The sequence below is a fragment of the Lampris incognitus genome, chromosome 7, assembly GCF_029633865.1.
Source record: "Lampris incognitus isolate fLamInc1 chromosome 7, fLamInc1.hap2, whole genome shotgun sequence".
In the NCBI taxonomy this organism is placed as follows: Eukaryota; Metazoa; Chordata; class Actinopteri; order Lampriformes; family Lampridae; genus Lampris; species Lampris incognitus.
In genome coordinates, this window is record NC_079217.1 from 14449432 (window position 1) to 14476857 (window position 27426).

The window sequence follows — 27426 nt, forward strand, 5'->3', positions numbered from 1 at the left end:
TCAATCCTTGTGTATATATCTGAAGATTGTTGTGTTGTAGTGTTGTTATTCTATGTTAAATACAATGAGAGCCACGAAACCAGAGTCAAATTCCATGTATGTGCAAACGTACATGGCCAATAAACATGATTCTGATTCTGATTTTGATCTTATGGATGAGGATATATTTTAGTGTTTTGGCTGACTCGGATATTCAGCCGTATTTATTCAAGCCAAAGTATACGACTGAAGAACTGCAGCAGAGAGAGGTCGAGGCTGCTGCTGCGCCAACCGAGCAACAGGATATGGCCGGCGGCGACCATCCAGAACCTCAGCTGCGAGAGCAAAAAGCGACTGGTGGTGCCGTTGCTCAAATTGCCCTCCGATGCCAACAGGAACTGAATTCTGCTGCAATGAATTTCAGTGTGGGCAGTTTTTATTGGATGCTGTTGCTGACGCCAACCTCGAGACAGCGTGTGTGTGAGCATCACTATGTATTAAAGTTTTACTCCTCACATGGACAGAGGTGTGCATGGATACTTTCTTCGGGATCCCGAAGAGAAACTGGAAAAGACCACCAAGACTGGCAGATGACCACTAAGTGAGTAAGCTATAGTTTGGCCAACTAAGTAATGGTTATTGGACAGTGTGGTGATAACATCGCAATGTTGGACAAGTGGTTTCCTCAAGACATTTTACTGATTACATGGCAACCTTTTGTTACCCAGATAAGTTCTATTGTATATTTTCCCACATTTCACTAAATTTCCTGTTGCAAGCATATTGCCCTATCATATTGGCCAAAAAGTTGCCCAGTGTATCGTCACTCTGACATTATTTGTTGTCTTCACTTAGGTAACTTGCAATTACAATGACCACTGTGTTGATGACCAAAACCAGCACAGTCGCACAATGACCAAAACTGGCGACTGGTTCAATATGCATGGCAATTTGCACATGAAACTGTGTTAGATGCCAGCTTCAGTCGTTATGCAACTGCGTAAGGTTGGGGATACCCACAGTCAACTGAGACTGACAAAGTCACCTAGATGCGTGATGAAATGTTTCTCCCATTAAACTGTGCCCAGATGAACTGATTTAACGTTCTGGGAATAGCTGCTAATGTTTCAGTGTATGATCAGTACTGGTAGCTTCCTGATGAAGAACTACCTTCTTTCCTGTCTTGTTTTCTGTAGACAATACCGTCTGGCTGCTTCTCTTGTTTGTTTTTTTTTGAGCAGGTGTTACAAGGGGGTAAATTTGGCAAACGGAACCACATCGTCTTGCCTGCCTGTGTCGTACATCGTGTCAGAGCCAAATATCCTTCCCCCAATGGTAGGTACAGAGGGTATGCTGAAATGGATGAAGCAATGGACCAGCTTTGACCATGTGATATGCAAGCCTTTGTGTAATAATGCTGCTAAACATCAATGCAGCTAACAATGGACACTTCAACCTGGAAGCTTGTTGAGACTGGTCTGGACTTTGTCTTCTCAATATATGATGTGCAATATGCTCAACATTTATTTGACAATTTAATATCATGTTCTAACGTGTTGGTTTGAATTAAGTTGTTTTCTTCATATATATGTATATATATATATATATATATATATATATATATATATATATACACACACACACACACACACATACAAAACTATATATACACACACGCAAACACACAAATTTGAATTGTTTATTTTCACACTTAAGACTACCCAAGTTGGCCCCAGGTACACCTATATGTCAGATGCATGCAAAATCCCACCTGCTGGCTTATGCAGAGAGATCACTCACTTCAAAGGCAAGATGCATTGCATTTTCTTCCAAAATAGGGCAAAATATGTTTTGTTTTTTTGTTTTTTTTGTTAAAGGTTGATATATGGTTAAAAATAAACCGTTTGTGGCAGAATGGGAGAGCTGTTGCCTTTGGGTGGGTTTTCTAAGTGAGATGGAATAAGCGCTTTAAAAACCTATTTCCCCCGGTTATGGAAACAAATCAACTGAACAGAACCTGTTATGCACTTTTTTAAATCTAGGCTTTAAGTAAAAAACTTATAAAGACCAAAAACGGATGAAATATCCATGCATAATACCGAATGTTTATATTTTTGAAAAACAAAGTTTCAGTAAATACCAGTGTTCTCTCAATGGTCAAGTTGTGTCATTTAAAAGGTTAATATATCTACCTGCAGCCTGGCATGACTGCCTGAAAAGACATTTTGAAGACCACCTATTTCAAACTCATTTTCCCACTGGCCAAAAAACCCGCAAACATCCGTCATTTTACATTGACCAAAGGCGGACATTAGGGGTTTTTTTGCGGGGGTTTTGGCCAGTGGGAAAAGGGTATCAGTGACTACTCCAGGTTTTGGATGGCTAAGAAAAACTATCAATATAATTAGAAATACTTTATTGATCCCCTAAGAGGAAGTTGGGTCAAGTTACAGTTACTCACATTGGGTAAAGTTACAGCTGCTCACATTCTAGAAGAGAAAATATATATACAAGCATAAGTGAAATTATAAGAAAAATAGAAAAATGAGAAATATGTAAAAATATGCGCGGTATAAAATATATAACAATATACATAGAAAAATAAGAAATGTGTGAAAATGTGCATTATACGACAATATATAGAAAAATAAGAAATATGTAAAAAAATATGCAGAATATGAATGCAGTACTAATTCAGTATAAATGTACACCAGAGTATTGCACAGTTGGAATATCTGTCTCTGTTGTAGTCATCTGCTGCAATATGCAAAGAGCATACCCAAAGATTTCCCACTACTGATTTTGGTGCATTCTCGTCATATTTGGGTTTTTTTTTTATCACTCGGAACCATTTTTTGCACCGTTAAACATCCGTTGGTAATCGGTGGTACCTTACGCTTACTCCCTCCTCTTCCTTCTTTCTGTAGTTGTCGCATCCAGGCACGATACAACGAGAAGGCATGTTTGTTGTCAATAAAACTAATCCAATTCGATTTAGGCAATTTTTTGGCTTTCTGACCGAACAGTGACGATTTTAAGTCGCCATTCTTTGTACACAGAGCCGCAAGAAACGCCCGCCTCCACAAGCTAGGCAGGCTTTGGAAGGATTTGGGAGTCAGAAATTCACACGCAATGCATCCTGGTACATGTAGGCACTGCCGGCGAGGCTCTGTCACCAGGGGAACTCAGATTTCTTGGTCAGTATAGCACACGCTGAGGAATTATTTGCTTCAGTTGACTACATCTACGCTCAACATTGATTGGACATCCACATATATTCATTCATTCATTATCCAAACAGCTTATCCTTACTCAGCATCGCTGGGATGCTGGAGCCTATCCCAGCAGTCATTGGGCGGCAGGCGGGGAGACACCCTGGACAGGCCATCAGGCCATCACTCACTCACTCACACTCACAAACACACACCTAGGGACAATTTAGTATGGCTGATTCACCTGACCTACATGTCTTTGGACTGTGGGAGGAAACTGGACCACCCGAAGGAAACCCACGCAGACATGGGGAGAACATGCAAACTCCACACAGAGCACAACCCGGGACGACCCCCAAGGTTGGACTACCCTGGGGCTCGAACCCAGGACCTTCTTGCTGTGAGGCGACCGCGCTTACCACGGTGCCACCGTGTCGCCCACATCCACATATGATCCGGCAAAATTTCCCTTTAACTATTATAATTATATCTTGAGCAGATAGTCCTTTCACTTTCATCTTTGAGAACAGAACAAATAAAATGGGTTGTTAGAACCACATACTGTGCAGTGAAATAGAATATAGGCTTGCCAACTGTATTATTCATATTCTTTGGCCCTCAATTGTAGCTGCAAATAAACATTTGGATGAAAAAAAAAAAAAAACAAGTCCCTCTTTAAATCAAATCAAAAATAAACAAATAAATAAATAAATTGTAAATAAATTAAATACATTTTTTCCATTTTCTTAGATAGGCCAACCAAAATCAGTATCTATATACGTGTATCTCCCAAAGCCAGAGTGCGGTGAAGAGCCAATATTCTCACCAGTAGTGTCATCGAGGTAAAATTCTCTGGAGCTTTGAGGGAGCCGGCAGTTAGTTGACATAGTGGATTGTGGAGTTTTCATAACCACAGAGCTCCCTTTTCTCTGAGAACATCACCCCTTGGGTATTAGAGCTTGTTGACAACAGAGATTAAAGCCAAGCTTTTTATTTATTTATTTATTTATTTATTTTCCAGTTTCTAGCTATGGTATATATCACATCAATCTCGCCTATGACCTTACAGTACGTGCAGAGCATGTGTGAATTTTATTTTACAGAGTATTTTTGCTAAGTTTTGGCGTAGTGTTAGCTCACAAAATTAAATTATCATGCAAGGTCCTTAGAAACTAACGACTTTGTTCAAAAGTAGACTGGAAATGCTGCGATATCAAGTTGATTTGTTGGGCAGAACCTCAGTAGATAACTAGACAACTGATTTGACTTCGAGGGTGTTTTGTAATGAGTTTCCATCTATGTCTGATATTGTAAAAATTGCAGTTAATGTCCAAGTACTTTGACTGTACTACACAGTGCAAATATTACCATGAATGATTTTGTGCTCAATAATTCAACAATGACATTTATAACAATAGCAGCAAATAACAGTACATTAAATGGTCAACATTGAGTGAGACAAGATGCCTTTTCTATATCGCCATGTGGTAGACACAGCTTACACCAGCTCACATGCAGAAGTGACTTTCGGTTGGTGGTAGAAATATGAACTGGATTAGAGCCGAACACTGTAGAGTCTCTTTAACGCCAAGATTAGTGTGACTAAGCACATTCACTTTACATGCACAAGAGAATGAATGTGTATGTGTGTGCATATGTCCACGCCCAGCAGGCTCTTACCTCGGTGGGAACTTGCGCCTGTTTGAGTAAATCTGCCCTCTTTCTTTCTGCCTGTCTCACATGGAAGGAGTTGCTCTGGCTCTGGATGATAAACACTATCTCCCGCAAGTCTGGTGGATCACAAAAGGGCAGAAATCAGAGACCACTCACATGCTGTGAAAAGGGGGATCATGGAAATCGATGACCTTTTAAGAACAAGACAAGATAAGAAACGCAGTTTGAAAAAGAAGCATTAATAGATTCCGTCTATCGGTGACGTGGTTGTAATCACTAACGTATCTACAGTTTAATTGGCTTGTCAAGAGGGTATGCAAATGTCACAATCCACACTGTACTATTTACTGAAAAGATAACTCAAGATTGGATTTTGCTACGCAGCGGTACCAATACCCAAAAGGCTTACAAAGCAAATAACTCGCTTGTCCTTTTGTGACCAAGTGATAAAATAGAAAAAATTATCCATCCATCCATCCATTATCCAAACCGTTTAGAAAAAGTTATGTAAATCTGAAAAAAAAAGTTCAGCATCCTTAGAGCATATCAAGTAGTATTTTGAAAATATAAATAACAGCAGCTACTGACATATCTATAATCTTCCCTTTACCATCTCTGTGCAACACCAAGGAGAGAGAAGGGGGGAGTGCTGACAAAGGCAGGATTAGATGGATTGCCTCCTCTTCAATTACACTACTTGAACCCATTCCCATCCGGACTTGGATATTATTGCCAGGGTCAGGGGTAAACACTGTATCAGCATCATTTCTTTTTAATGTAGTGTTAGCGGGGATGTGTTAGCGGGGATGTGTCACCGTCCTCTACATAGCAGGGCTCCTTGTTGATTCTCAGTCCCTGGTGGGAGGAATGTGTCGAAATTGTTACTTGCTAAATCTAGGCATGTCCATCTCCAACCGATCTAACCTCCATCGGGAGCCCGAGCTTTGAGGGGGAATCTGCCTTTCATACTACCGCACCACCTCTAAATGTCCTTCTGCCGAGTCTGCTGAATGAACTTGGGTATGCCTGTGCATGTGAGCCGGCACATATTTCTTCCCATATAAAGAAACGTATTCGAAAGCCCAAGGGGAGTCTTCAGCCTCCTGATACTGCAAGTATAGCAATAATAATGGCTGTATGAGACTACCAGCAGAATCGGATAAGCAGTTTGCCAATCGCTCATTGTGTAGATAATGCATACCCTGATGTCAAAGCAAAGGAGAATGTGGGGTAAAAAAAGAAACTAATTAAGAGTGAATTCACTGGCTTTAGCTCCACGCTAATGGGTTTCGATTAATCAAACAAGAGAGAAAAGAGGGAGAAGGAACAATCCTGGTAAGGGGGTCTTTTCTTCTCTCACCTCCATCCTTCCTTTGCCCTCCTCTGTGGTCGTACAGTAATCACCTTTGTGAATTCTGTTGGCGCAGCGGCTACCTCAGTGAATGCATACCATCAATACATTTTTTTTGAATTGTTGAAGATTTGAAACAGCACTGCCAGCGCCAAAGATGGCGCAGAGCACTTTTCAATGACAAGTGGGGATTATCCAATGATGCCTCCTGGCTGTGATGATAGAGCCGGAGTAAAAGGGGCTGGAAAGGGGTTGGAAAGATAAAAACGAAAACCTCGTCTTGGTCAGCCTGGTCCAGGTGATTTATTTGGCCAGGCTGTTGTCTGATCATAGAGCTAGAAAGTCTAATGCTCGTTTATCTCCCTCACTCTTTCTGCATTGTAAAGGGAACACTACCACAGAATAAAAATACTGTATCAGATTAAAAAATGTATTGGATGAAATGAGATACGTAAGGATTCGCTCTCTCGCTCTGATATGATGCTTTTCTCAACGCAGGGAGCCACCGCTCCAAGAACATCTGGTCATTGGGGAAAAAAAATCTGTGTAAAGGTTTCGAGCCTTTCTATTTACAACCTCTCTAACCTCACAAAGGAAGAGGTTAGCTGCAGAACTACATACAGGACCAACGTGTTTCCAGTTCAACGCATGTTGCTTTGTTAATTTATGGGACAAGGTCGGACACATAGTATGTGTGAACATATAAATATAAATCTGTGACTGTTATGTACACGTAGTGGCCCAGCCATGCGGCGTTGTCACCTCATTGACACAAATGAATGGTGACACTTCCCCAGAGCAGGGCGGCGGACCAAGTGGCAGAGTAGCTGAGAGCATGCTGACCTCTGGGCAGTCCTGCAGCTCTGTCATCTCCATCAGTGTCATAGAGCAGGTGTGTGCAGTCACAAGAACTGTCACTGTGACTTTTCTTTGAGGCTCCGTGGATCTACAGTCCCCACGTTTAAACAGGCTTATATGGCAACCCAACTGATGAAGAAGAGACAACAAGGCTAAGTTAAAACCTAGTATATGGCTAGAAAATGTATGGTCAATATTGGAAACTGTGGCCAATTTGTTACAGGGATAGTCAGTGAAAGTATCTATAAAGTAAATTCCTGAATATTAAATGTTCATCTGCAATTTTCTGTAGTGGTCCCAGTAGTACTGTTAAAGTGTACTGAAGTAGCAATTCACATAGAATTGAATAGATAGAGTAGAATAGACTTTGTCATTTGTACATACATACAATGAAATTCACTTACTGCATTTAACCCATTCTTGCTGTGTAGCTAGGAGCAGGGAGGAGTCACCATGCAGCACCCGGGGACCAACAACAGGTATTTCTTCCTATTGCCTTGGTCAGGGGCACAGATAGCAGTCTTAACCCTAACATGCATGTCTTTTTGATGGTGGGCGGAAACCGGAGTGCCCAGAGGAAACCCATGCAGACACGGGAAGAACATGCAAACTCCACACAGAAAGTACCTGGGACGGCCTGGGGTTCGAACCCAGGACCTTCTTACTGTGAGGCAACAGCACTAACCACTGGGCCACCGTGTCTCAGGACATGGTTAAGCTACGTTTGGGTTAAAAAAAAAAGGTTATGGATACAGTTACAAGCTACTTCCCACTCATATCTTGGGATGTTTGATTTGAAAGAGAACTAAGTATACCTATTCTAATTATCTGTTAATGCCCCCTCCTCTTTCATCTGTTTCTATCTGTGTATGTCTCCCGTTGTTCTAAGACTCACTGTCTAAAACACAGTAGGCAGGTTCAACGTCATCCTTGATGTCATCAAATACACCATGAATTGTTAGACCTGGCAACCTGTATCTGTGAATGATTTCAGTCTCAGTTGAATCAAAAAGTGATATTCTCCTGTGAAATATCCACTCACGAGCACACCCGGCATGACGATACCTTCGCCTGGCCACAATCGCTGCTGCCATGATCACTGGAAAGTCTGGATGTCAGTTATCATCAACTGTCTGAAGATGCTAATAATTTTCACTGCGTGTGGCTATTAGCACTGGTGTTCTGCAATGAGGGCCATTTGCATAGAAAGGGGCCAATTTTGCCCCAAATGTATGCATATTATCTAATGTAAATACATGCAGATGGCACCAGAGCACTGAGACATTATTTGCTTGGCAGCGCAGTTAGGGGTCCACTTCACCCTTTGCAAGTGTTTTGAGAATTGCAAGGTTTCTTTTTGTGTTATTTGTGCAGGTTTAGCAGCCGAAAAAGCCACGCGATCCTTTTATGAATTCACCGGTGAGTGTTTTGTCAGAGTGATTGTTATTTGGGGTGCTTTAACCGTGTGCTCTCCCTTGTGCCTCTCGGCACTCTGACGACTAACCATGTAACTTCAGTGATGTCGTTAGTCACCTGATCCAGCGGCCCAATCGTGTCAAACTGATCACTCAGTCAGTCACCCTAACTATGTTCACTCAGTCAGTAAGTCAGTCATTCAGATGTTTGTACGGCTGGCCTGCCGCCATGTGACGATGGGACACCAAGTCCACTGGACAGTCCTGACATCAGTGCAATTTCAAAGACAAACATCTGTGATTGTCTGAAAAGCTGGCACCCCACAAGCAGACCAATTAAACTGTTCTGGAAAACAATCAAACTGTCATGATGGATCTGAAGCTCTTCACTGCCAGCCCATCATCACAGATAGGAAGGTTGTCAGTAGCTCATTTCCATAGGCCGTAAGCCTGCATCCTCATCTAGAAAGCTGATTGTGCCAGTGTAAATCCTGCTACACTCCAATGACTCTCATCATTTGACTCCCAGAGTAAAGATGGTCTTGAATCATTCCGGAAAAAAAAATCCATCTCTCCCTTCCTCATGTTGAAATGATGCATGGGAGAGACAGCGTGCAGAGGAGAGAATTGGACGGCAGTTTCCTGACCGAACTAACCATGACTGTTACACTGGATTGCACCTAAATTTAATAGCCAATCCACAGTCATGAGGACATTTTCAATCTAAAAATCACAAGTTCAATGTAACCAAGATTAAGGCTGTCAAGATTTTGATTAAGCCAAAAAGAATGAATTTGTATTAATCAGAGGCAATCATCCGGGGCGAGACCAGTCTATGGGGCAGATGTATGTATGTTAGGAGAGCACACATAAAAAGCGACTTGTCCAGTCTGTAGAAAGCGCATGCTGTGCCTTTTCGTTTTACGTTGGATATACCAAACCGACAGCTGATCGTGTAGTCAGCGTATGTCACCGCCCCCTAACTGTAATTTGCAGCGCCCGGTTGAAAACAGCAATCGAACGGGCCTCCCTTTATCCATCATGGAACCACCAACTCTCAGAAAAAGAAATCAAAAGTTTAGCGATCACAAAATAGATATACTTGTCTATGAGGTATCATCAAATCTAGAGATACTACAGGGGTGTAACTCTACCCCCACCAAAAAAAAATCTGTTTGGGCGGCTATAACAAAATTAATGCAGTAGCAGCTACTCATAGGGATGTGGATGAAGTAGAAAAAACAAGATGGCAAGACATCAAAATGAGACAAAGGAAAAGGTTGCTTTTAACAGGGCAGAATCAGAATCGTACGTATTGCCGAGTACAAGAAAATACAAGGAATTTGTCTCGGTATGTTGGTGCAAAAGGGAGGGAAAGATTAATGGTAAATAGTGATGATAAAAGTGAAAAAGAATAATAAATAAAATATGTATACTAGGTAAAACAAAATAAAAATAAAAGTAAGGTGCAATCACTGCCCTTCAGAGTTAAAACACAAGAGACCATTTGGCAGCCCTTGATGCCCAGCACTGGGTAGCAGAGCTGTATTTACAAAAAGTTAAATGAGAATTTTAAGAAGCTATTTACGGAATAAGAGTTATTTACAAGGTAGTGCAAGAGAGCAAAACTGGTGGAGGACCTCCACAACAAAGAGAATTAATACCATTGGAAGAGCTTGTACAGCAAACACTGGTTACTGAACAGGTGGAAGGCGTGGAGGGCAGACACACTGCTGAGCCCTCTACAAGAAGAAGAATGAAGAGAAAGCCACTTTATTTTTGTCACTGTACAGGTTACAATGAAATTTGTCTTCTGCATTTAACCCATCCTATTGTATAGGAGCAGTGGGCAGCTGCAGTACCCGGGACCGACTCCAGTTCTTCTTTCCATTGCCTTGGTTAGGGAGACGGGCAGCAGTATTACCCCAAACATGCATGTCTTTTTGGTGGTGGGAGAAAACTGGAACGCCCGGAAGAAACCCACACAGACACGGGGAGAACATGCAAACTCCACACAGGAAGGACCTGGGACGGCCTTGGGTTCGAACCCAGGACCTTCTTGCTGTGAGGCACCAGTGCTAACCACTGGGCCACCGTGCTGCCTGGTAGGTAGGCCTAATTATCGGCCTGTTAAGATATGTTGTTGTGAAATTGCTTCTGGGCTTTGTGAGCTTCACTTTTTATTTATATACACCCACACAGGACAACTAATGTCAATAAGAAGTAACGGGATGATATTATTATTTATTGTTATGCTCGGACTTCCTATTCACGCTCTTTTACTCATATTAAGAGTAACCAGTGATTATTGATGCTATTGGTGTTTAATCTTTAATGTTTAAACTTTTGTAACTTGCACTACCTGGATTACACCTGCCTTTAAGAGGTGGAGAAATTTCACCACAAAATAGATGTGCGCTTTCCGGTGCAGTTTTCATACGCATAATGGAATACGTAATCAGTCTCTCCTTGCACATCTCCTCCCATGTTTTTGTGCCAAACTCCCACTTCTCCCCCAACCCTCCCATGAATGTGAATGCACAAGTAGTAAAAGCGCAACTTGTCATTCCGCGCTCCTGCGGCAGGCGAAATGCAGTTTTAGCCACGTGCAGTCTGTTCGTACATGCCGTGCCATGTTTTTAGACGCACGTTGTGACAAAATTACGCCTAAAACGGGTGCCAACATGTTGGTAAATCTGCTCCCATGTGTCATATGGACAAGTAAATGACTTCCTTTCAGTCATCATCTCATATCATTAGAGTGTTAATTACTCTGCGAAGGATCAATACAGAGTATGTGTGTTTAACTTTCGGCTTACAACCAGAAAGGTCAGGATCATAAATAGCTCTCAGTAAAACAGAGTAGAGGAAAACAGCAGATGGGACAGGGCAGAAAGGAAATGAAATGAAAACGCATACCAAGAGAGCTCGAGAGATGTGCTGAGAATGGAGAGCGAGAGGGAGATCAAAAGAGACAGAGCGAAAAGAGGGAATCCATCAGAGAGAAAAGCCACCCTCCTGTAAAAATTAGCTCATCACAATTCTCTCCAAGTACAAAAGCATATGGACTGACATACATACAGACAGAATTACACAATGGATTCAACCCTTGAAATGCGAAAAAGGGTCCGCAAATGATTGAAATCGCACTCATTATAGGCCCCCGAGTTCACGACTAGATGGACAACTCTGCTAAAGACTTATGAGTGAAGTCAACTTCAAATTCCATTTTGCATCAATAATCCAGGACCCACAGGAAATAAAGATTTAACAGATTCCAGGATTAGCCCAGGAAACTCATTCAATACCCATAACAGAATTTCAAAAATGCATGACTGTCCATCTGCAAACAATTCCTGTCTATATAGAAAAATGTGGAAATATTAACTAACTTGTTGAGGATACAGGGTTTTTAATCTGCCAGCAACATTTCATGCTGGTGCTGGTTTTGACATTTCAGGTTGAGCATGTGGTGCTGTCTTAATCTGGATAAATAAAACCCTCAGGTGTGTTCAGAGAAAGGAAGAAATGATGGATTTTTGTCCCTGCTGACAGGGCACTCAGGAAAGCACTCGTGACAAACATTAGAAAGATACAGAGGGAGAAAGTGGGAGTCAACAAATCTTTGGAGTGTCCTTTTTGAAATCCTCAAACAACTTCCCATGCCTTGGAGGGCCTGGCTATGACATGGCATGAATATGATGCTGCGGCAGCACTGGTCACCTATAGGTAACTACTGAGTTATAGTCAGTGATCCAATTACACTGACTGTATACTACTGTTAGGTAGCAATTCATAATGCAGTATAGGCAAGGCCCAGCGTTTTTGGTTTTTATTTTTCAAAGCCATCCAGCATGCTGAATTTCGCCACAAGAGGACACTTACATAACCTCACACGAACAGGAACAACTTTTGGATCTGTGGAAACATAAAATCTGGGTGAAAATCCGTTTACAAATGTGGGCACTGCTGCCTTAGCTCCATCTAAAAAGGCAAGTTTGACTTGTGCAGCTGTAAGATGTTTGTGTTTGACTGTCTCTTTAATAGTCTGAGATGATCAGTTTTTACTCTTTTTGCACTATGTATGGAAAAATATGCTTATTTTCCTTGTTTTTTCACAAATTAGATACTTAGATATCTCCATATACCTTTTTTTTGTGGATTTCCCCCCCCTTTTTCTCCCCAGTTGTATCCGGCCAACTACCCCACTCTTCTGAGCCATCTCGGTCGCTGCTCCACACCCTCTGCCGATCCAAGGAGGGCTGCAGACTACCACGTCTCCTCCGCTACATGTGGAGTCGCCAGCCGCTTCTTTTCACCCGACAGTGAGGAGTTTCACCGGGGGACGTAGCATGTGGGAGGATCACACTACCTGCCCCCCCCCAACAGGCGCCCCGACCGACCAGAGGAGGCGATAGTGCAGCGACCAGAACACATACCTACATCCGGCTTCCCACCCGCAGACACGGTCAAGTGTGTTTGTAGTGACGTCCAGCCAAGTCGGAGGTAACACAGGGATTTGAACCAGCGGTAGGCAATGAAATAGACCACTACGTTACCTGGACGCCCTCTCATATACTTTTTTTTTAGTAATATCCAATGTTCTTAGTTTGTTTTCTGTCTTTACAAATTGTTTATGTCCAATGTTTAGTCCATCCATCCATTATCCAAACTGCTTATCCTGCTCTCAGGGTCGCGGGGATGCTGGAGCCTATCCCAGCAGTCATTGGGCAGCACCCTGGACAGGCCGCCAGACCATCACACACACACACACACACACACACACACACACACACACACACACACACACACACACACACACACACTCATACCTAGGGACAATTTAATACAGCTGATTCACCTGACTTACATGTCTTTGGACTTTGGGAGGAAACCGGAGCCCCCGGAGGAAACCCACACAGACACGGGGAGAACATGCAAACTCCACACAGAGGACAACCCGGGACGACCCCCAACGTTGGACTACCCCAGGGCACGAACCCAGGACCTTCTTGCTGTGAGGCGACAGCGCTAACCACTGCGCCACCGTGCTGCCCTCATTGTTTAGTGTTCAACCAAAACAAATTCCTAGTATGTGTGAATTGATGTGTTGTTCAATGAACATGAACTTGACAAACTTAGAAGGTTGTTGACACTTCTTACAATCAGTGAGTCTGCATAATTGTTATGTTCAGAGTGCAGCTCAGTGTACAGCCCACACAAACTTTAAGATTATAAGCCATGACATGATGTCAATCTCATTAACATTCACACAAAAAAATAATGTGGGAAGTGTAATAATAATAACAGTGTGTAGATTGTTCATTATTTTGAACAAGCTACCCCAACCTCGTCCAAATAGTTTAAGCTTTCAATTAAAAAGTTAGTGCATGGAAGTCATTAGCCTCGCCGTCCTTGCATTATTGATGAGTTGTCTCTAGTGACACATTTTTAATTTGATATCAACAAGTTCAACAGCCCATTAAACATAAATATATCAAGATTTTGTGTTTCCTAAATATTTCTCCATTGCCGTTATGAAACACAATGGTCTGGGGGGGGGTGGGCGGTGCTCCCGTCTTATATTACTCCAGATAGTAATGTCGATGCCATACACCTCCATGGAAGCCAAAGCGGGTCTATATTGGAGAACACATCGTATACATCTGTTGACTTTTACTGCTGACATCTGAGAGAGTTATGGTTACATGAATATTGAAAACTAAGCAATGTGTGTATTTGGAATTTGTGTGCAAGTCTGTTTCAAATCTGCAGTGTCAACTCTTCTGAATGTTCATCAAGTTTAAAATGCAATGTAGTTTTTTTTTGTTGGATAACATAACTGTATTGTTGAGGGACGTCATGTTCTTGTGACGATATTTTTCAATGATAAGGGGGCAGATAGCTGTCTACATTTACAGGGATATAACTTTCAAATAAAACTGCCACAGCAGACATTTATAAGGTTTCTCTCTACATCGAATCAGAACCATTCCCCCCAGATGTATTCAAAATTTGTTTCCTTTGGGCGCCCAGGTGGCGTGGCGCTCTATTCCCTTGCCTACCAACACGGGGATCGGCAGTTCAAGTCCCCGTGTTGCCTCCGGCTTGGTCAGGCGTCCCTACAGACACGATCGCCCATGTCTGTGGGTGGGAAGCCGGATGTGGGTATGTGTTCTGGTCGCTGCACTAGCGCCTCCTCTGGTCGGTCGGGGCGCCTGTTCGGGGGGGGAGGGGGAACTGTGGGGAATGGCGTGATCCTCTCACGTGCTACATCTCCCTGGCAAAACTCCTCACTGTCAGGTGAAAAGAAGCAGCTGGCGACTCCACATGTATCGGAGGAGGCATGTGGTAGTCTGCAGCCAGAGGTGGAAAACTCCGCTTCAGAAAGTAGAAGTACTAACCATGTATTTACTCCACCCATGCACTAAACCAGCTAATTCTAATTAGCACAACACTTCAGCCAGGTAGGAGAACTAATGAGTGAAATCAGCTGGTTTATTCCATGGGTGGAGGAAATACATGGTTCGTACTTCTACTTTCTGAAGCCGGGTTTTCCACCTCTGCGTGCAGCCCTCCCCAACTCGGCAGAGGGGGTGGAGCAGTGACCGGGATGGCTCGGAAGAGTGGGATAACTGGATGGATACAACTGGGGAGAAAAATGGGGGAAAAAAATGTGTTTCCTTTGAACCGCACAGACCGGACAGGTCTGAGAAAAACAAATGTGCTATCACCAACCATTCATTGGTCGGTGAGACTAACACCAGCCTCAGAAGAGCACAGAGAGCAGGTGGAGGTGTGCAAATGTAAACCAACAGCTGTGCAAGAGTGAGCCAAGCCATTTCGGGCCTTGTAGGTCAAAATCAAAGCTTTGTAATTTACTCTGGACATCATATGATTTATGCAAATAAAGAGGGGCCATTCTGCAACTTCATGTTCACAGAATAAACTAGAAAAGGTTTGCAGTGATGTAGCTATCGCATCCATTCATTCGTCTTGAGAATTGTTGCCCAGAAACAATATTCTCTCTGCATTCTTGCTTGGCAAAGGGAATTACTATGGCAGCGGCAGATAGCATAGCTCCATTTATTCAGATAGCTGTCTGATTGTATTTCCTCTCAGCGCTGAGGTGCCAAATGAGAGCATTATGAACATGTCTTTTGTGTGCTTTTGCTTCCCCGGTGACCCAGTTGAATGAACAACAGGCAGAGGTCCAGAGTGCTGGCTCCACAATCTCTTGCACGGCCCCCGAAATCACTCTCTCTTGGAGCACTTTGCAACCGGATGGGCTCTCTCAACCATGAAACACCGGCGTGACATCCCTACGTCTGCTCTAAAAACTCCTGGCTACTGTCAATTCAGCGAGGAGAAAAGAACACATCTATGAACACAACGGACAAACTCTTGGGACATTTTTTTCGCGAGAGACGACAGAAAGAAATCCTTTTGAACTAATAACGTTTGCATGTATAATCATGAACTCTGTACTGTTTTCCATTTCCGATTTCATATGCATGATCACATAAAGTGGTGGGGTATTTCAGTCTCTCACAGTTGAAAAAAAATCTCAGCGGTTGCTCTCCCCATTGAATGTCATGTGGGATGACACTCATCTGAACTGACGCGACGGAGTATTTATCATGCAACAACAAACAAACATTGAGCAACTCAAAAATATCACCCAGATAAAAGAACTGTAAGCTTGAAAATGGGTATCGTCTGCTTAACAAAAGGGAAGCACAGCACTGTTAATTAATGTGCATAACCATGTTCAATGTGAATAGGGAAATCTTTGTTTATTCACTTTTGGGTCAAATGAGGAAAAAAGCAGACTTACCCAGTTGACTGTTATTGATGTCGTGCATATCATCTTGGCTCTATAAAAAGATGGAGGCATGTTTCAATGATCACAGGAAGAACAAGTGCTTCAAATGCTAAAACAGTGGCCTACACACACACAGCAGGTCAACTTGTTCATGTCAATAAATCGGTTTCCAAGAGACCGTTGAAGACGCACAAATTATACAGTATTTTTACTTTTCCTAATCGCTCACTTAGGGATGCTGAGTGTAGGAAGCCCTTTGGGTTAGTTAGAGTAATAATGGCTTCTACTCCACACCATTAGCCTTGCCTAATTGTGTGGGTTTTGTGCCGGCGGTATTTCGGCTCCGAGCATTCGGCTCAATTAAGACACCAAGCGCTTGTTCCACCTCCGGAGATGGCAGCACATGCGGCAGACCATGGAGGGGTAAGTAAATCAATTACAACTCAGGCAAACTTTGAAGATTACTTTCGCCCCCATCTTTCAAAAAGGAAATTTTAAGTCTTGGTTGAGAGCTGGGAAATGTGCTAGTCCTTGCAGTTTCCTGCGGCAGGGCATGAATAGATAATGACAATCCGAGACCTGTTTTGATTTATATCTTCCTACGGAATAACAATCATTCCACAAGAAAACTGTTGCCATCTTTGGGGAGCATAATGTGACCGAGTTAAAAATGCATGCTCCGTCGGCTTGGAGTCCAACACGGAGTCAATGGAAACACAGGAGTGCTGGTGGCAGTCGTCTGATTTAGTCTGAGGACACCATCTTTCCAGGATCACAGAGGGCTACAAAAAAGAAAAGCATTTTACTCTTTTAGCATGTTTTTCATGGCGCCGACCGGCTCCCTGACACCTTGAGCATGTTTTTCATGGCGCCAACCGGCTCCCTGACACCGATCACAGCTCCACATCATTTGCCACATGTACACGTCCCCGGCACTTCCCTGCTTATCTCTCATTTTCCATCAAACCCTTAATAAAGAATTCTGTCAGGTCTCTAGAGGAGATATTTGAATAACAAGATGAAGGGCAAAAAGGAATAAAGTTCACACAAAAAAAAAAAAACACTGTATGGATGGATGCTCTATGTGAGTCTGCAAGCTTGCCGTGTATCATATTGATATTCTTCTTACAGGAGTTCAGATTCTCATGCAAATAACGGCAAAAATAGACAAGATCATATCAGGCTGATCTGATGCAGGGGGTACAAGATGTCATTTAATTGGCCTCGGTAGCACAAGCCGAGCCCAACAGCTTCTGTCTCATCTTCTTGTACACATTTCCTCTGCACACGGAAGAAGAAGAAAAAGAAAGAATAAATAAAATTGCACCTCAAGACGTAGGGAGCATTAACAGATAAAATTAAAAGTGAATTACTCATTCTGAAACTTTTCTACTGAAAACAATTAAATACAAGCTAACGTGTGGCTACAAAAGAGAAGTCAGGTAAACCCTGGAGTGAATGTTAATTAGCCTCTATGAGTACATATGACAACAGTGCTTGTGACGGAAGTGTGGCAGGAACAGGACCCATCAACAGTCCTCAAAAGATGACAGCAGTCATTCGCTATGTATCTCCTAGCGCAGTTACACACCCAGGCGGGAAAAGATTGTACATCACCACACTGTCATCCGGAATAAACAAAGATACGCGCTGTGAAGGATTGGCTGATGTGGGAAACACGGCGTGAACACAGCCAATTAAAATAAATTGTCTATATGCATGTGTGCCAGAGAGACACACTGAGTTTGTGTACCTGTGCATCTTATAAATGAATATTACATGAAACTTTCCAACACAGCGTTTCAATTCAACATGCTTGAGTTTCACTTGCGTAAAGCAAACTGCCCCACTTGAGCGATATCGGGATGGGCTATAAATCTTTCTCCTGTAAATGGTGCTTTTAGTCAGCTCTCGGGATAACTCAAGATTAGGTCAAGCATCAGTTTCACTACTCCTGGGCGATCGCTCCGTGAACATGGAGCAATCTACCTCTTCTCAGCATATGTGTCTCTGTAACCAGGTAGTGCTCCTTATAAGCGGAGCTCCTTCCCTAGTCCAATTTGACAGCAGGCTGTCAGCCATTTTCGATGGAGTCCAGAAACCCGCTGGTGTTGAAAAAGGAACCGCCCACTGTCCATCCAAAGACATAGTCTTTTAGTGTTTTTGATCAGAGCAGCAGTGAGGCAGCCCGGCACTGATGCAGAGAGACAGAGAAATCCTGTTTGTCAATAAAACTGACATGTTTCATACGCAACCTTCCTACGAGGAAAGGGCCACTGGGAGAATACGCCACGGGCTGTGTAGACATGCACATTTTTCCAAGACCGATGCTGAACCAATTATCAATTTGTATTCAATCAAGGACATGTGCCGACTGATCTTACACGTCTGCATGTGATTTTGCAGGCCTTCACGTACAAAACAAGGTTTTTCTTGCTGCCCTCTGCTACATCGCTCACTCTCCGAGGGCATACACGCTCCGCTGAGACGAGTGACCCATCATGTCACATTAGCTCTACTGTTCGGCAATGGCAGGAAATTATTCAAGGTTACGGGATTTTCAAAAAAATTGAGAAAGAAAATGATGCGAGTGGAAAATGTATGACATATATATATATATATATATCAGCATATGTTGATATTCCACTCATTAGTTGAGAACTCACACCATTGACGGTTTCAGAAAAAAAACTATACATATCTATATATATATCTATATATATATATATATATACAGGGAGAGAGAGAGAGAGAGAGAGAGAGAGATGCAGACCATGGTAACAATGAACGAATAAACTGAATAGAATAAACAGTGGGATGGTAGGCAAAAGCCACTATTTTTTGCAGTGAGTACATGTGAATTACAATAAGATCATGTAAATTATTCTTTTTTCAGTCCCTTATGAATGAAGCATGTTTCAAACAATGCAACAGAATAATAAACCCAAACAGAAAAGAAAATGTGGCTGAGTTTGCGCGAGGAAAATAAAAAGCGGTAAGACGTGACTGTTTGTCAACACACTAGATGTGTACATTGAGCTCTATAGTTATCTCACAAGCTGCAGTTTTTGCTCATTCCTTAATACTTCGATCCATCCATTGTCCAAAACTCTTATCCTACTCAGGGTCGCGGGGATGCTGTAGCCTATCCCAGCAGCCATTGGGTGGCAGGCGGGGAGACACACTGGACAGGCCGCCAGGCCATCACATAGGGCCGGCATATACACACACACACACAACTAGGGACAATTTAGTACGGCCGATTCACCTGACCTACATGTCTATGGACTGTGGGAGGAAACCGGAGAACCCAGACAAAACCCACGCAGACATGGGGAGAACACGCAAACTCCACACAGAGGACGACCCCGGACGACCCACCAAGGTTGGACTACCCTGGGGCTCGAACCCAGGACCTTCTTGCTGTGAGGTAACTGTGCTAACCACTGCACCACTGTGCTGCCAATCCCTTAATAGTACCTAGGAAACTAAAAGACACAATATGGCACAGAATGTAGACTTTATTTAGAGGTTCTCTTTAACCTTTAAACAAGTACAGCTCTCATTTTAGAGCATCAAACAGTGAAAGGTTAATAACGGTAATATGTAAGAAAGAAAAAATCAGTGTGCAATCTATGAATATCATTAAAACTCAACTCTTTTTAATCTTTTTTGCAAAGGGCATTTGAAAGATAAAAAAAAAAGAAAAATATCGCAAAGTTGGTGCCCACCTGTTGATGAGGCATGACACAAAACTGGGTTAACAAATCAAATCGACTTCCATTGTCTACTGACCCAAACTATTTTGCCCAGGCTGTGTCAGGTGTTATTTAGGGTTCATAGTACAAGAAACTCCAGTGATCCTCCTGTTTTTGAGACTTTCTAATTCCCCTGTAAATGCAACCCCCCCCCCACCCCACACACACACACACACACACACACACCTTCACCCCGCTGCCCTAAAATCTGACATTCCTGAGGAGAAACAAGATATCTCCGGAGAGGGATCAACTATTTGACTACCGTGGTTTTATAAGTTGCACTATTCTGCCAATTTTGGATTTAAGAGAAAGGATACTCGAGGAAAATGAGATGAAGACCATTCATGTGTGATGACAGTGATTCAAGTTGTCCAGATTTGACTTTTTTTCCATAGAAGACACACCTACAGGCCAAATGAATGGAAGGTTCTCATCCAGTCATGATCTTCTTCCCGTTTCTCAAAGGTTGCCACAGCTGACCCTATTGGGGCACAGCACCAATGGCGGCCGTTGTTAACCTGGGCCTTGACTGACCCAGTACGGTTTTGTAAATCTGCATACAGATTTGGCAAACTTTTACGTCGGATGCCCTTCCTGACACACTAACCCTATGGACGGGGGCACAGGTAAAGCCCTGGACGCCATCCCAGTATTCATGGACTTGCACCCATGCCTGTTGCTGCTGTAACGCAGTGTGTTTGGACCCAATTGCAGAGAAGAGGCAGTTGATTAGCATTAAGTCACTTTACTGGACTTCCGCAAACACACAACCAAAAAACCACTGCCAAACAGGGCAGGCAAAAATGCAAACCAGAATAAACATAAAATACTAAACACAGGAAACACTCTCACACAGAGGAGGCAGATGAGGGTTCAGGAGACACGGTCTTCCGCAGACCGACGAAGCCTCTCCAAGACTCGGCAACACATGTCTGCAAAGCACCCAGTCAAATAGTCCCCAGCACAGGTGTACCTAATCACAGGCCAATCAAGGAGATTGGGTGCAGGTGAACCAAACCACCAATCCAGAGATGAGAGAGCCCAGATCACAGACCATGACAGGTGCACCTAATCACAGGCCAACCAGTATGCAGGTGCCACTCATACTGGCTGATTGCAGGCTGATAGGGAAATGTCACACCTGTTGGCTGCTGATCCTCTGGCCAGTGATCATGTCAGCTGCATGTTAAGATCAATTCGAAAATACTAAAAAGTATTTACAAGAGTGTTTGTAGGGCGTGCTGAAAACTGTACTCCTTTACCAAGTATATAATATAAAGGGTAAGCTTTTTAGACTACAGGTAGCTCTACTGTTGATTCACGGTGTTTGGCCCCCACAGGACCGATGAATTGATCACCGCAATGAGTAGAACTTCGTGATAATGAGTAATTTTGCCAGTTTTACAGTTAGCGTATGGTAACAGATAAACAACAGGCCAGCGACTAGATTGTGGGCACAGTCTGTGTTGTGTGAGATTATGGTGACACTACCTCACCTCTGAAATACACTTGGAATTAATTCACAAACTCATGAATGAGATATTGGACCATCGCTTTCAATCGCTTTATCCATACACAAGGCTTAGCATTTTCGGTTTTTACAGATTTTCACTGACAAATACCCAGATTTTTTTAAAGGAGCAGATCGGTTTAAACGGATTTTCACCCGAATTTTATGTTTCCATGGATCCAAAGGTTGTTCCTGTTCGTGTGAGGTTATGTAACAGTGTCCTCTTGTGGCGAAATTCGGCATGCTGGATGGCTTGGAAAAATAAAAACCGAAAATGCTGAGCCTTGTCCATACATGAATGACATGGTTGTTTTTCAGACAACAGACTTGTCAGACAACAGCTCGTTTTACTTTTCTGTCTTATCCAAGTTTGGGAAATGTTATTCAAAAGCGGTGTGGAGCATGGGCTCAATCTTCCGCAAAGCCTCAAACTTGGGAAACGATGTGTTCTTTGAGGTTATCTCTACAGACCTACAGTATTTGGGTGTCACAAGGATGCTAATACACACACATACACACACGGGGGTTAAACCTACTCACGGGCTTTGCAACGACATTCAGCGATACGTTTGTTAATGATCTGCGCAGCGTGCAGCCCTGTTACATCCCCTCCATGTCCTGACTCCTTATGAATTGTAGATCCAGGCTACTCGGATCACATTAGCAGATTAAGTCTGCTAGTTATCAGGGCTGTTCACTGAGCCCTTAAGTAAATGAACATTTTAGCACCTGTTCTTGCCAACTTCTCCGAGTCTCTCTCTGTTAGGCATGATCCCAGTCTTCGAATGCTCAGGGTGGTCTTCAAAGCGGGGCAAATAATGGATGAAGGCCTGTTGCATATGCAAGCCATACTCTAAGCCGAAAGAGTACCAATAAACACTGAAATAAACATGAGAGTGCACCGCCAAACACTGCAATACAATGTCTGGTCTTTATGCCGCGGTCCTTTTTGGAAGCAAACATCAGACAAAAGTAAAGAGATTTAAGCTTAAAACAGTATGTGACTCTTCAAATCCTAGCCAAAGGCAAAAACGGAGGGGATTTGACAGCAGACGGACAACACGACAAATTGATTGTTTTTCTGTTGGAAGACAGAGCAGTCCAAGGGATGAGGCAGGAACCAGGAATCCCATTAAACGAATCTGGCCTGACTGACAAGCAAAAGCAGACAATTATCATGCGATTAAACCAATTATAATACTAAGAGACCACGTACAAGAATAACATGTATATCTGCATTACATCTGCTTGAGCACACAAGGTTTTTATGTGTTTCTGTTTGTGCAGTAAAGCAGAGGGATTTCCGTAGAAGGCAACACTGTCTGGTGGACACTGAAACACCACAAAACTAAATAAGTTACTGGCATTTATCAACACACGTCAGTATTTTTCTACAGCCATTGGTGATTGCTTGCCTGCATTCTTAACTCCGTGTCCCTTACCCACCACAAATGTGTCAAGAATCGAGTCATGACGGGCCCGGCCCGAAAGCTCGAGCCGACGGTCCTGAAATCTGAAGAAAACAGCTTTGATCTTGGAAATCAGCCTGAGTGACAAATCGGGGCTGAAATTGTGCTAAAACTCATGTAGTGAGACCCAGAGTTATGCCAGCGGGATGTCGCAATGCCTTATTATTCTGCTGACTGTCACCGTGTCCCTCCAACATATTTGTTCTTTCGTTTCCCAGTGTGAGCGATTTACATCAGTGGCCGATGGAGAAAATCGTAAATCATATCTTGCATGTTTTAAAACTTAGTAAGTTCCCAAGATAAGTTCTTGGGAACTAAAACTGAAAGACTTGGCACCAAAACATGAAAAAAAAAGAAAGAAAAAAAAACCCCAAAGGAAAAAAACTGTTCATTTGTTTTGGGTTTGTCTTGGATCCAGTGGAGGGTAGCAAATAAATTTCACTCTTGGTTTATTCAAATAATAGCCAAAAAATAGATTTAAAAGCAAAAGCTTTGGCCTATAAAAAACAGACAAGACTTGAAAATGTTACTCTTTTGGAGGGTTTATGCATATAACCTTCTGTGGCACTGAATAAAGGCTGAATGAATGAATGAATGATTTATTTCGAACATGTAAATAAGCAGGGTATAACATACAGATAATCCACTGCCAATAATCTGGAGAGATCAACAAATCCACGCATCAAACTCAGCGAACAAATCTCCATATGCATCAGATTATGTTACATGGTTGAAAAGGAGTGGAAGGAAGTATGCACATTTTTTCCTACTCCTCACCTACTCTTAAATTATTTCAGCTACTATACATTACAAAAAAAATAATATATATATATATATATATATATATTTCTCTGGGTGCCCAGTTTCCTCCCACAGGCCAAAGACATGTAGGTCCGGTGAATCGGCTGTACAAAATTGCCCCTAGGTATGAATGCGTGTGTGTGTGTGTGTGTGTGTGTGTGTGTGTGTGTGTGTGTGCGTGTGCGTGTGTCAGCCCTGTGATGGCCTGATGGCCTGTCCAGGGTGTCTCCCCGCCTGCCGGCCAATGGCTACTGGGATAGGCTCCAGCATCCCCGCGACCCTGAGAGCAGGATAAGCGGTTTGGATAATGGATGGCTGGATGGATGGATATTAAGACAAATGTAGGGAAAAAACCTTAATTCATAGCAGGACAAGCTTGTTTCATGCGTCATGCACTCATCAGCTGCCAGTGTGGTTAAACAACAAAGAAAAAAATAAATAATACGTTGCCCCGCATCACGCCCCTAATTACGGTGCACAGCAACCAATGGGAGGATAGAAAACATTTGAAAAAAATTGAAAAATAACATCAGAAACATTACAACCAATGGGGTAGGGGTTGAGGCTTATTTTGAAAAGCAAGGGCTTAAAGGGCCAGGGCACCGTTGAAAAAGCATACATTTAATTATAACAAGGCAACATCCAATGGGGTACTTTTATATACATCATATAGTGGAACGGTATCCCAACAGTTAACACAACTCTTCATCGTCCCTGTATCTCTTGAGAATCAGACCTTTGTACTTCTTGAACTGCATAATGTTTGTACTTTTGTTTGATGACGAGGTTAACCTCATATGGAATAAACCACAATGAGAAACCCTTTTCTAGAGAACTAACCACTTGCTGTTTCTACCATTTGAGATACTTAGTTATCTATGGCCACTGTGCATTCATAAGAGCAATGACTGTAAATTAATGTATGGAGGGGGGGCTTAACTTTATACACGTGATATGAAGGTAGGCTGAGCCAAGATAAGCTACCACCACGGTCCCTTGGTAACAAGGCAGCACCTTTTTTTGGCCAACTCACAAAGGCAGCATGGCTGGCAGACGCACAGACAGGAGAGCCAGAAAGGGTCAAGAACAGGCAAAACCAAGAGAATGAAAGAAACTCTGACATGTTTGTTGTTGTTGTTGTTTCTTTTCTGACGCCCTCTCAAGTGAACACGAAGATCTAGGCTAAGCCTTAAATAACTGGCAGGACTACAAAAAAAAAAGCACAGTAAAACCAGTTCCAGAATAATAATTTCATTTCTGAAAGTTGCAAAATAATCTGCTCTCTGCTTTCTGTATTTATATCCTTTCAAAAGGCTCTTTCTTTACCCGTTTTCACCATCATTCCCTGGATGAGCTTCAACGTCCGGTAGAGCAGGGTTGGGTTGTAGGGGAATACAAGTAAGGGTGTTACATATTCACAATACAGACATGAACCACCTGCATTCTGCCCATGTGACATTTGGAAATGTCAGTATTCAGATTACAGTTACTTTATAATTTTTGAGGAGCTTATTTTTAGAATAGCTCCCTTCTAACCAGCGCCGGTTTTTCAGGTGGAACTATATAAATTCATGTTTTGTTGGCTGATGAGCATGAGCTCATGCAAAGATTGAAAACCAAATGGAAGGAAATTGTCTTTTCAAAGGCAGGCTTACGCTGTGCTTTACAATATGAGGATATTAGAGGGACCGCTCAGGTTGGACGGTTTGGAGACAAAGCAAGAGATGGTTTGGACATGTGTGGAGGGGAGATGCTGGGTATATTGGGAGAAGGATGCTGAATATGGAGCTGCCAGGGAAGAGGAGAAGAGGACGGAAGGCCAAAGAGGAGATTTACGGATGTGGTGAGGGAGGACATGCAGGTGGCTGGCGTGACAGAAGAAGATGCAGAGGACAGGAAGAGATGGAGACGGATGATCTGCTGTGGCAGCTGCTGCCACAAGAAGAAAAAGAAGGTCGTGGTTTGCAACTCAGCAACGACAAAACATATGGAAATCATCAAATTTTCCACAGTATTCCCTCTATGCATTGTATTTCTTGTCATGTGTCCATGCGTGTGTGTTTGTCTGTGCGTAGTTCAAGTGTTTACATTTGTATTTCACTGTCATAGCCTGTTTCTTGTGCATGCAACAGAATAGTAACAGTGACATGAAGTCAACTGAAAATGCCCCATGGTGAAACATTATGCTTTTTAAAACTATTCAGTTTTCAAATCAGCACATGCACATTTCCACCTGTGTGTGCCAAACACTGGTAGAGCACAGAGGTAAACTGGCAGATGGACAACACTTACTGAGTTCATGGCATGGAGGCACCAGTAACACCAGGAATAAGCAATGATGTGATATGATATTCATGATACAGCACAACTATTTGACCAGATGGATTTCTAAAGTTATTCTGAATAAGCTACTCTTTTTGAGTATTGCAACTGAGTACATTACTGATTACATTTATGACAGTGTATTCAGTATTCAGGCACTTTCAAAGTATTCTGCCCAACCCTGCTGAAGAATGTGAATTAGAAGCTCCCATCTATCACTTCGATAACAGCTGTCCTAAATCTATTCAACCACAGACTAGTGCTTTTACGTGTACACTTGGATGACAGAACAATAATCACTGACTAGACATGTGGAAAAAATAAATTGACAAAGAAAGCACAGACTTAATTCAGGTTAAGGTCAAAGTTTCTGAATACCGAAAACAGAAACCCCGCAATCTTGTGCTTTGTTCACTGCCGCAGCAAAATTCCAACGGCACCAAAGCGGCAACCGCCAAGCCAGCAGAGAAAAGATCCGGGGCAGCAATTTAGTGTGCATGACAGCACCATGGCATGACAAATGTTATTCAGGCTAAGCAAGTGTGTTAGTGGAAGAATTGGCTAGCTTGCAGTGTTTATATTGCAGAGAAATCTCAGCAACTGCTGCGTTATGACACTAAAGTAGCTCTTCTCAGACGCAGAGTAAAAAAAAAGAAAGAGGGCAAACTGATAGTATAGGTCTTCGAGGTGTTGACATTCTTTGATGACTATCTTGAGTTTTCTAATACACTTTAGAGATGAGCTCTTCTGTCATTACAGTTGTGGTGCGATTGTTGGCTACATCAGTAGTAAGGATCTGGAGTCAGACAATAGATACTGACAATACATTGAAATTTAGCTGGTAACATATTTCACAAATCAGTACTATGATGACAGTTTCTGAGTTCAATTGTGATAGTGTAAATTCACAGGTTAGATGAATAAATTATCTAAAGAATCAGAAGTATTATCAAAAATGGATTTTAGTTTGCAGTCCCGGTCTTAGGATGCCTTTGTACTAGGGGTGCACAAAATATCAGTCAGTTTATTGGTATAGGCCAACAACTGCTTAACAATGTGATCAGTATCAGAACATATCTATTTATTTATTTATTATTTTGAGATACTTTCTTGATCCCCGTGGGGAAATTATGCCCTGCATTTAACTCATCCTAGCTGTATAGCTAGGAGCAGTGGGGAGCCGCTGTGCAGCACCCAGGGACCAACTCCAGCTCGTCTTGCCATTGCCTTGGTCAGGGGCACAGACAGG

The 27426-nt window shown here is 42.6% G+C and overlaps 1 protein-coding gene across 2 annotated transcripts in view; it reads right to left on the reverse strand.

Moving 5' to 3' along the window:
* LOC130115927 (beta-1,3-glucosyltransferase-like) overlaps nucleotides 1-27426 on the reverse strand; it is an 87166-nt gene that overhangs the window by 42925 nt on the left and 16815 nt on the right. For both annotated transcript variants that reach the window (XM_056283809.1, XM_056283807.1), the window contains exons 3-4: nucleotides 16327-16366; nucleotides 4872-4981 (exon numbers count right to left, since the gene is read on the reverse strand). In XM_056283809.1, coding sequence (XP_056139784.1) covers nucleotides 4872-4981; nucleotides 16327-16366 — 150 coding nt within the window. The remainder of the gene's footprint in view (nucleotides 1-4871; nucleotides 4982-16326; nucleotides 16367-27426) is intronic.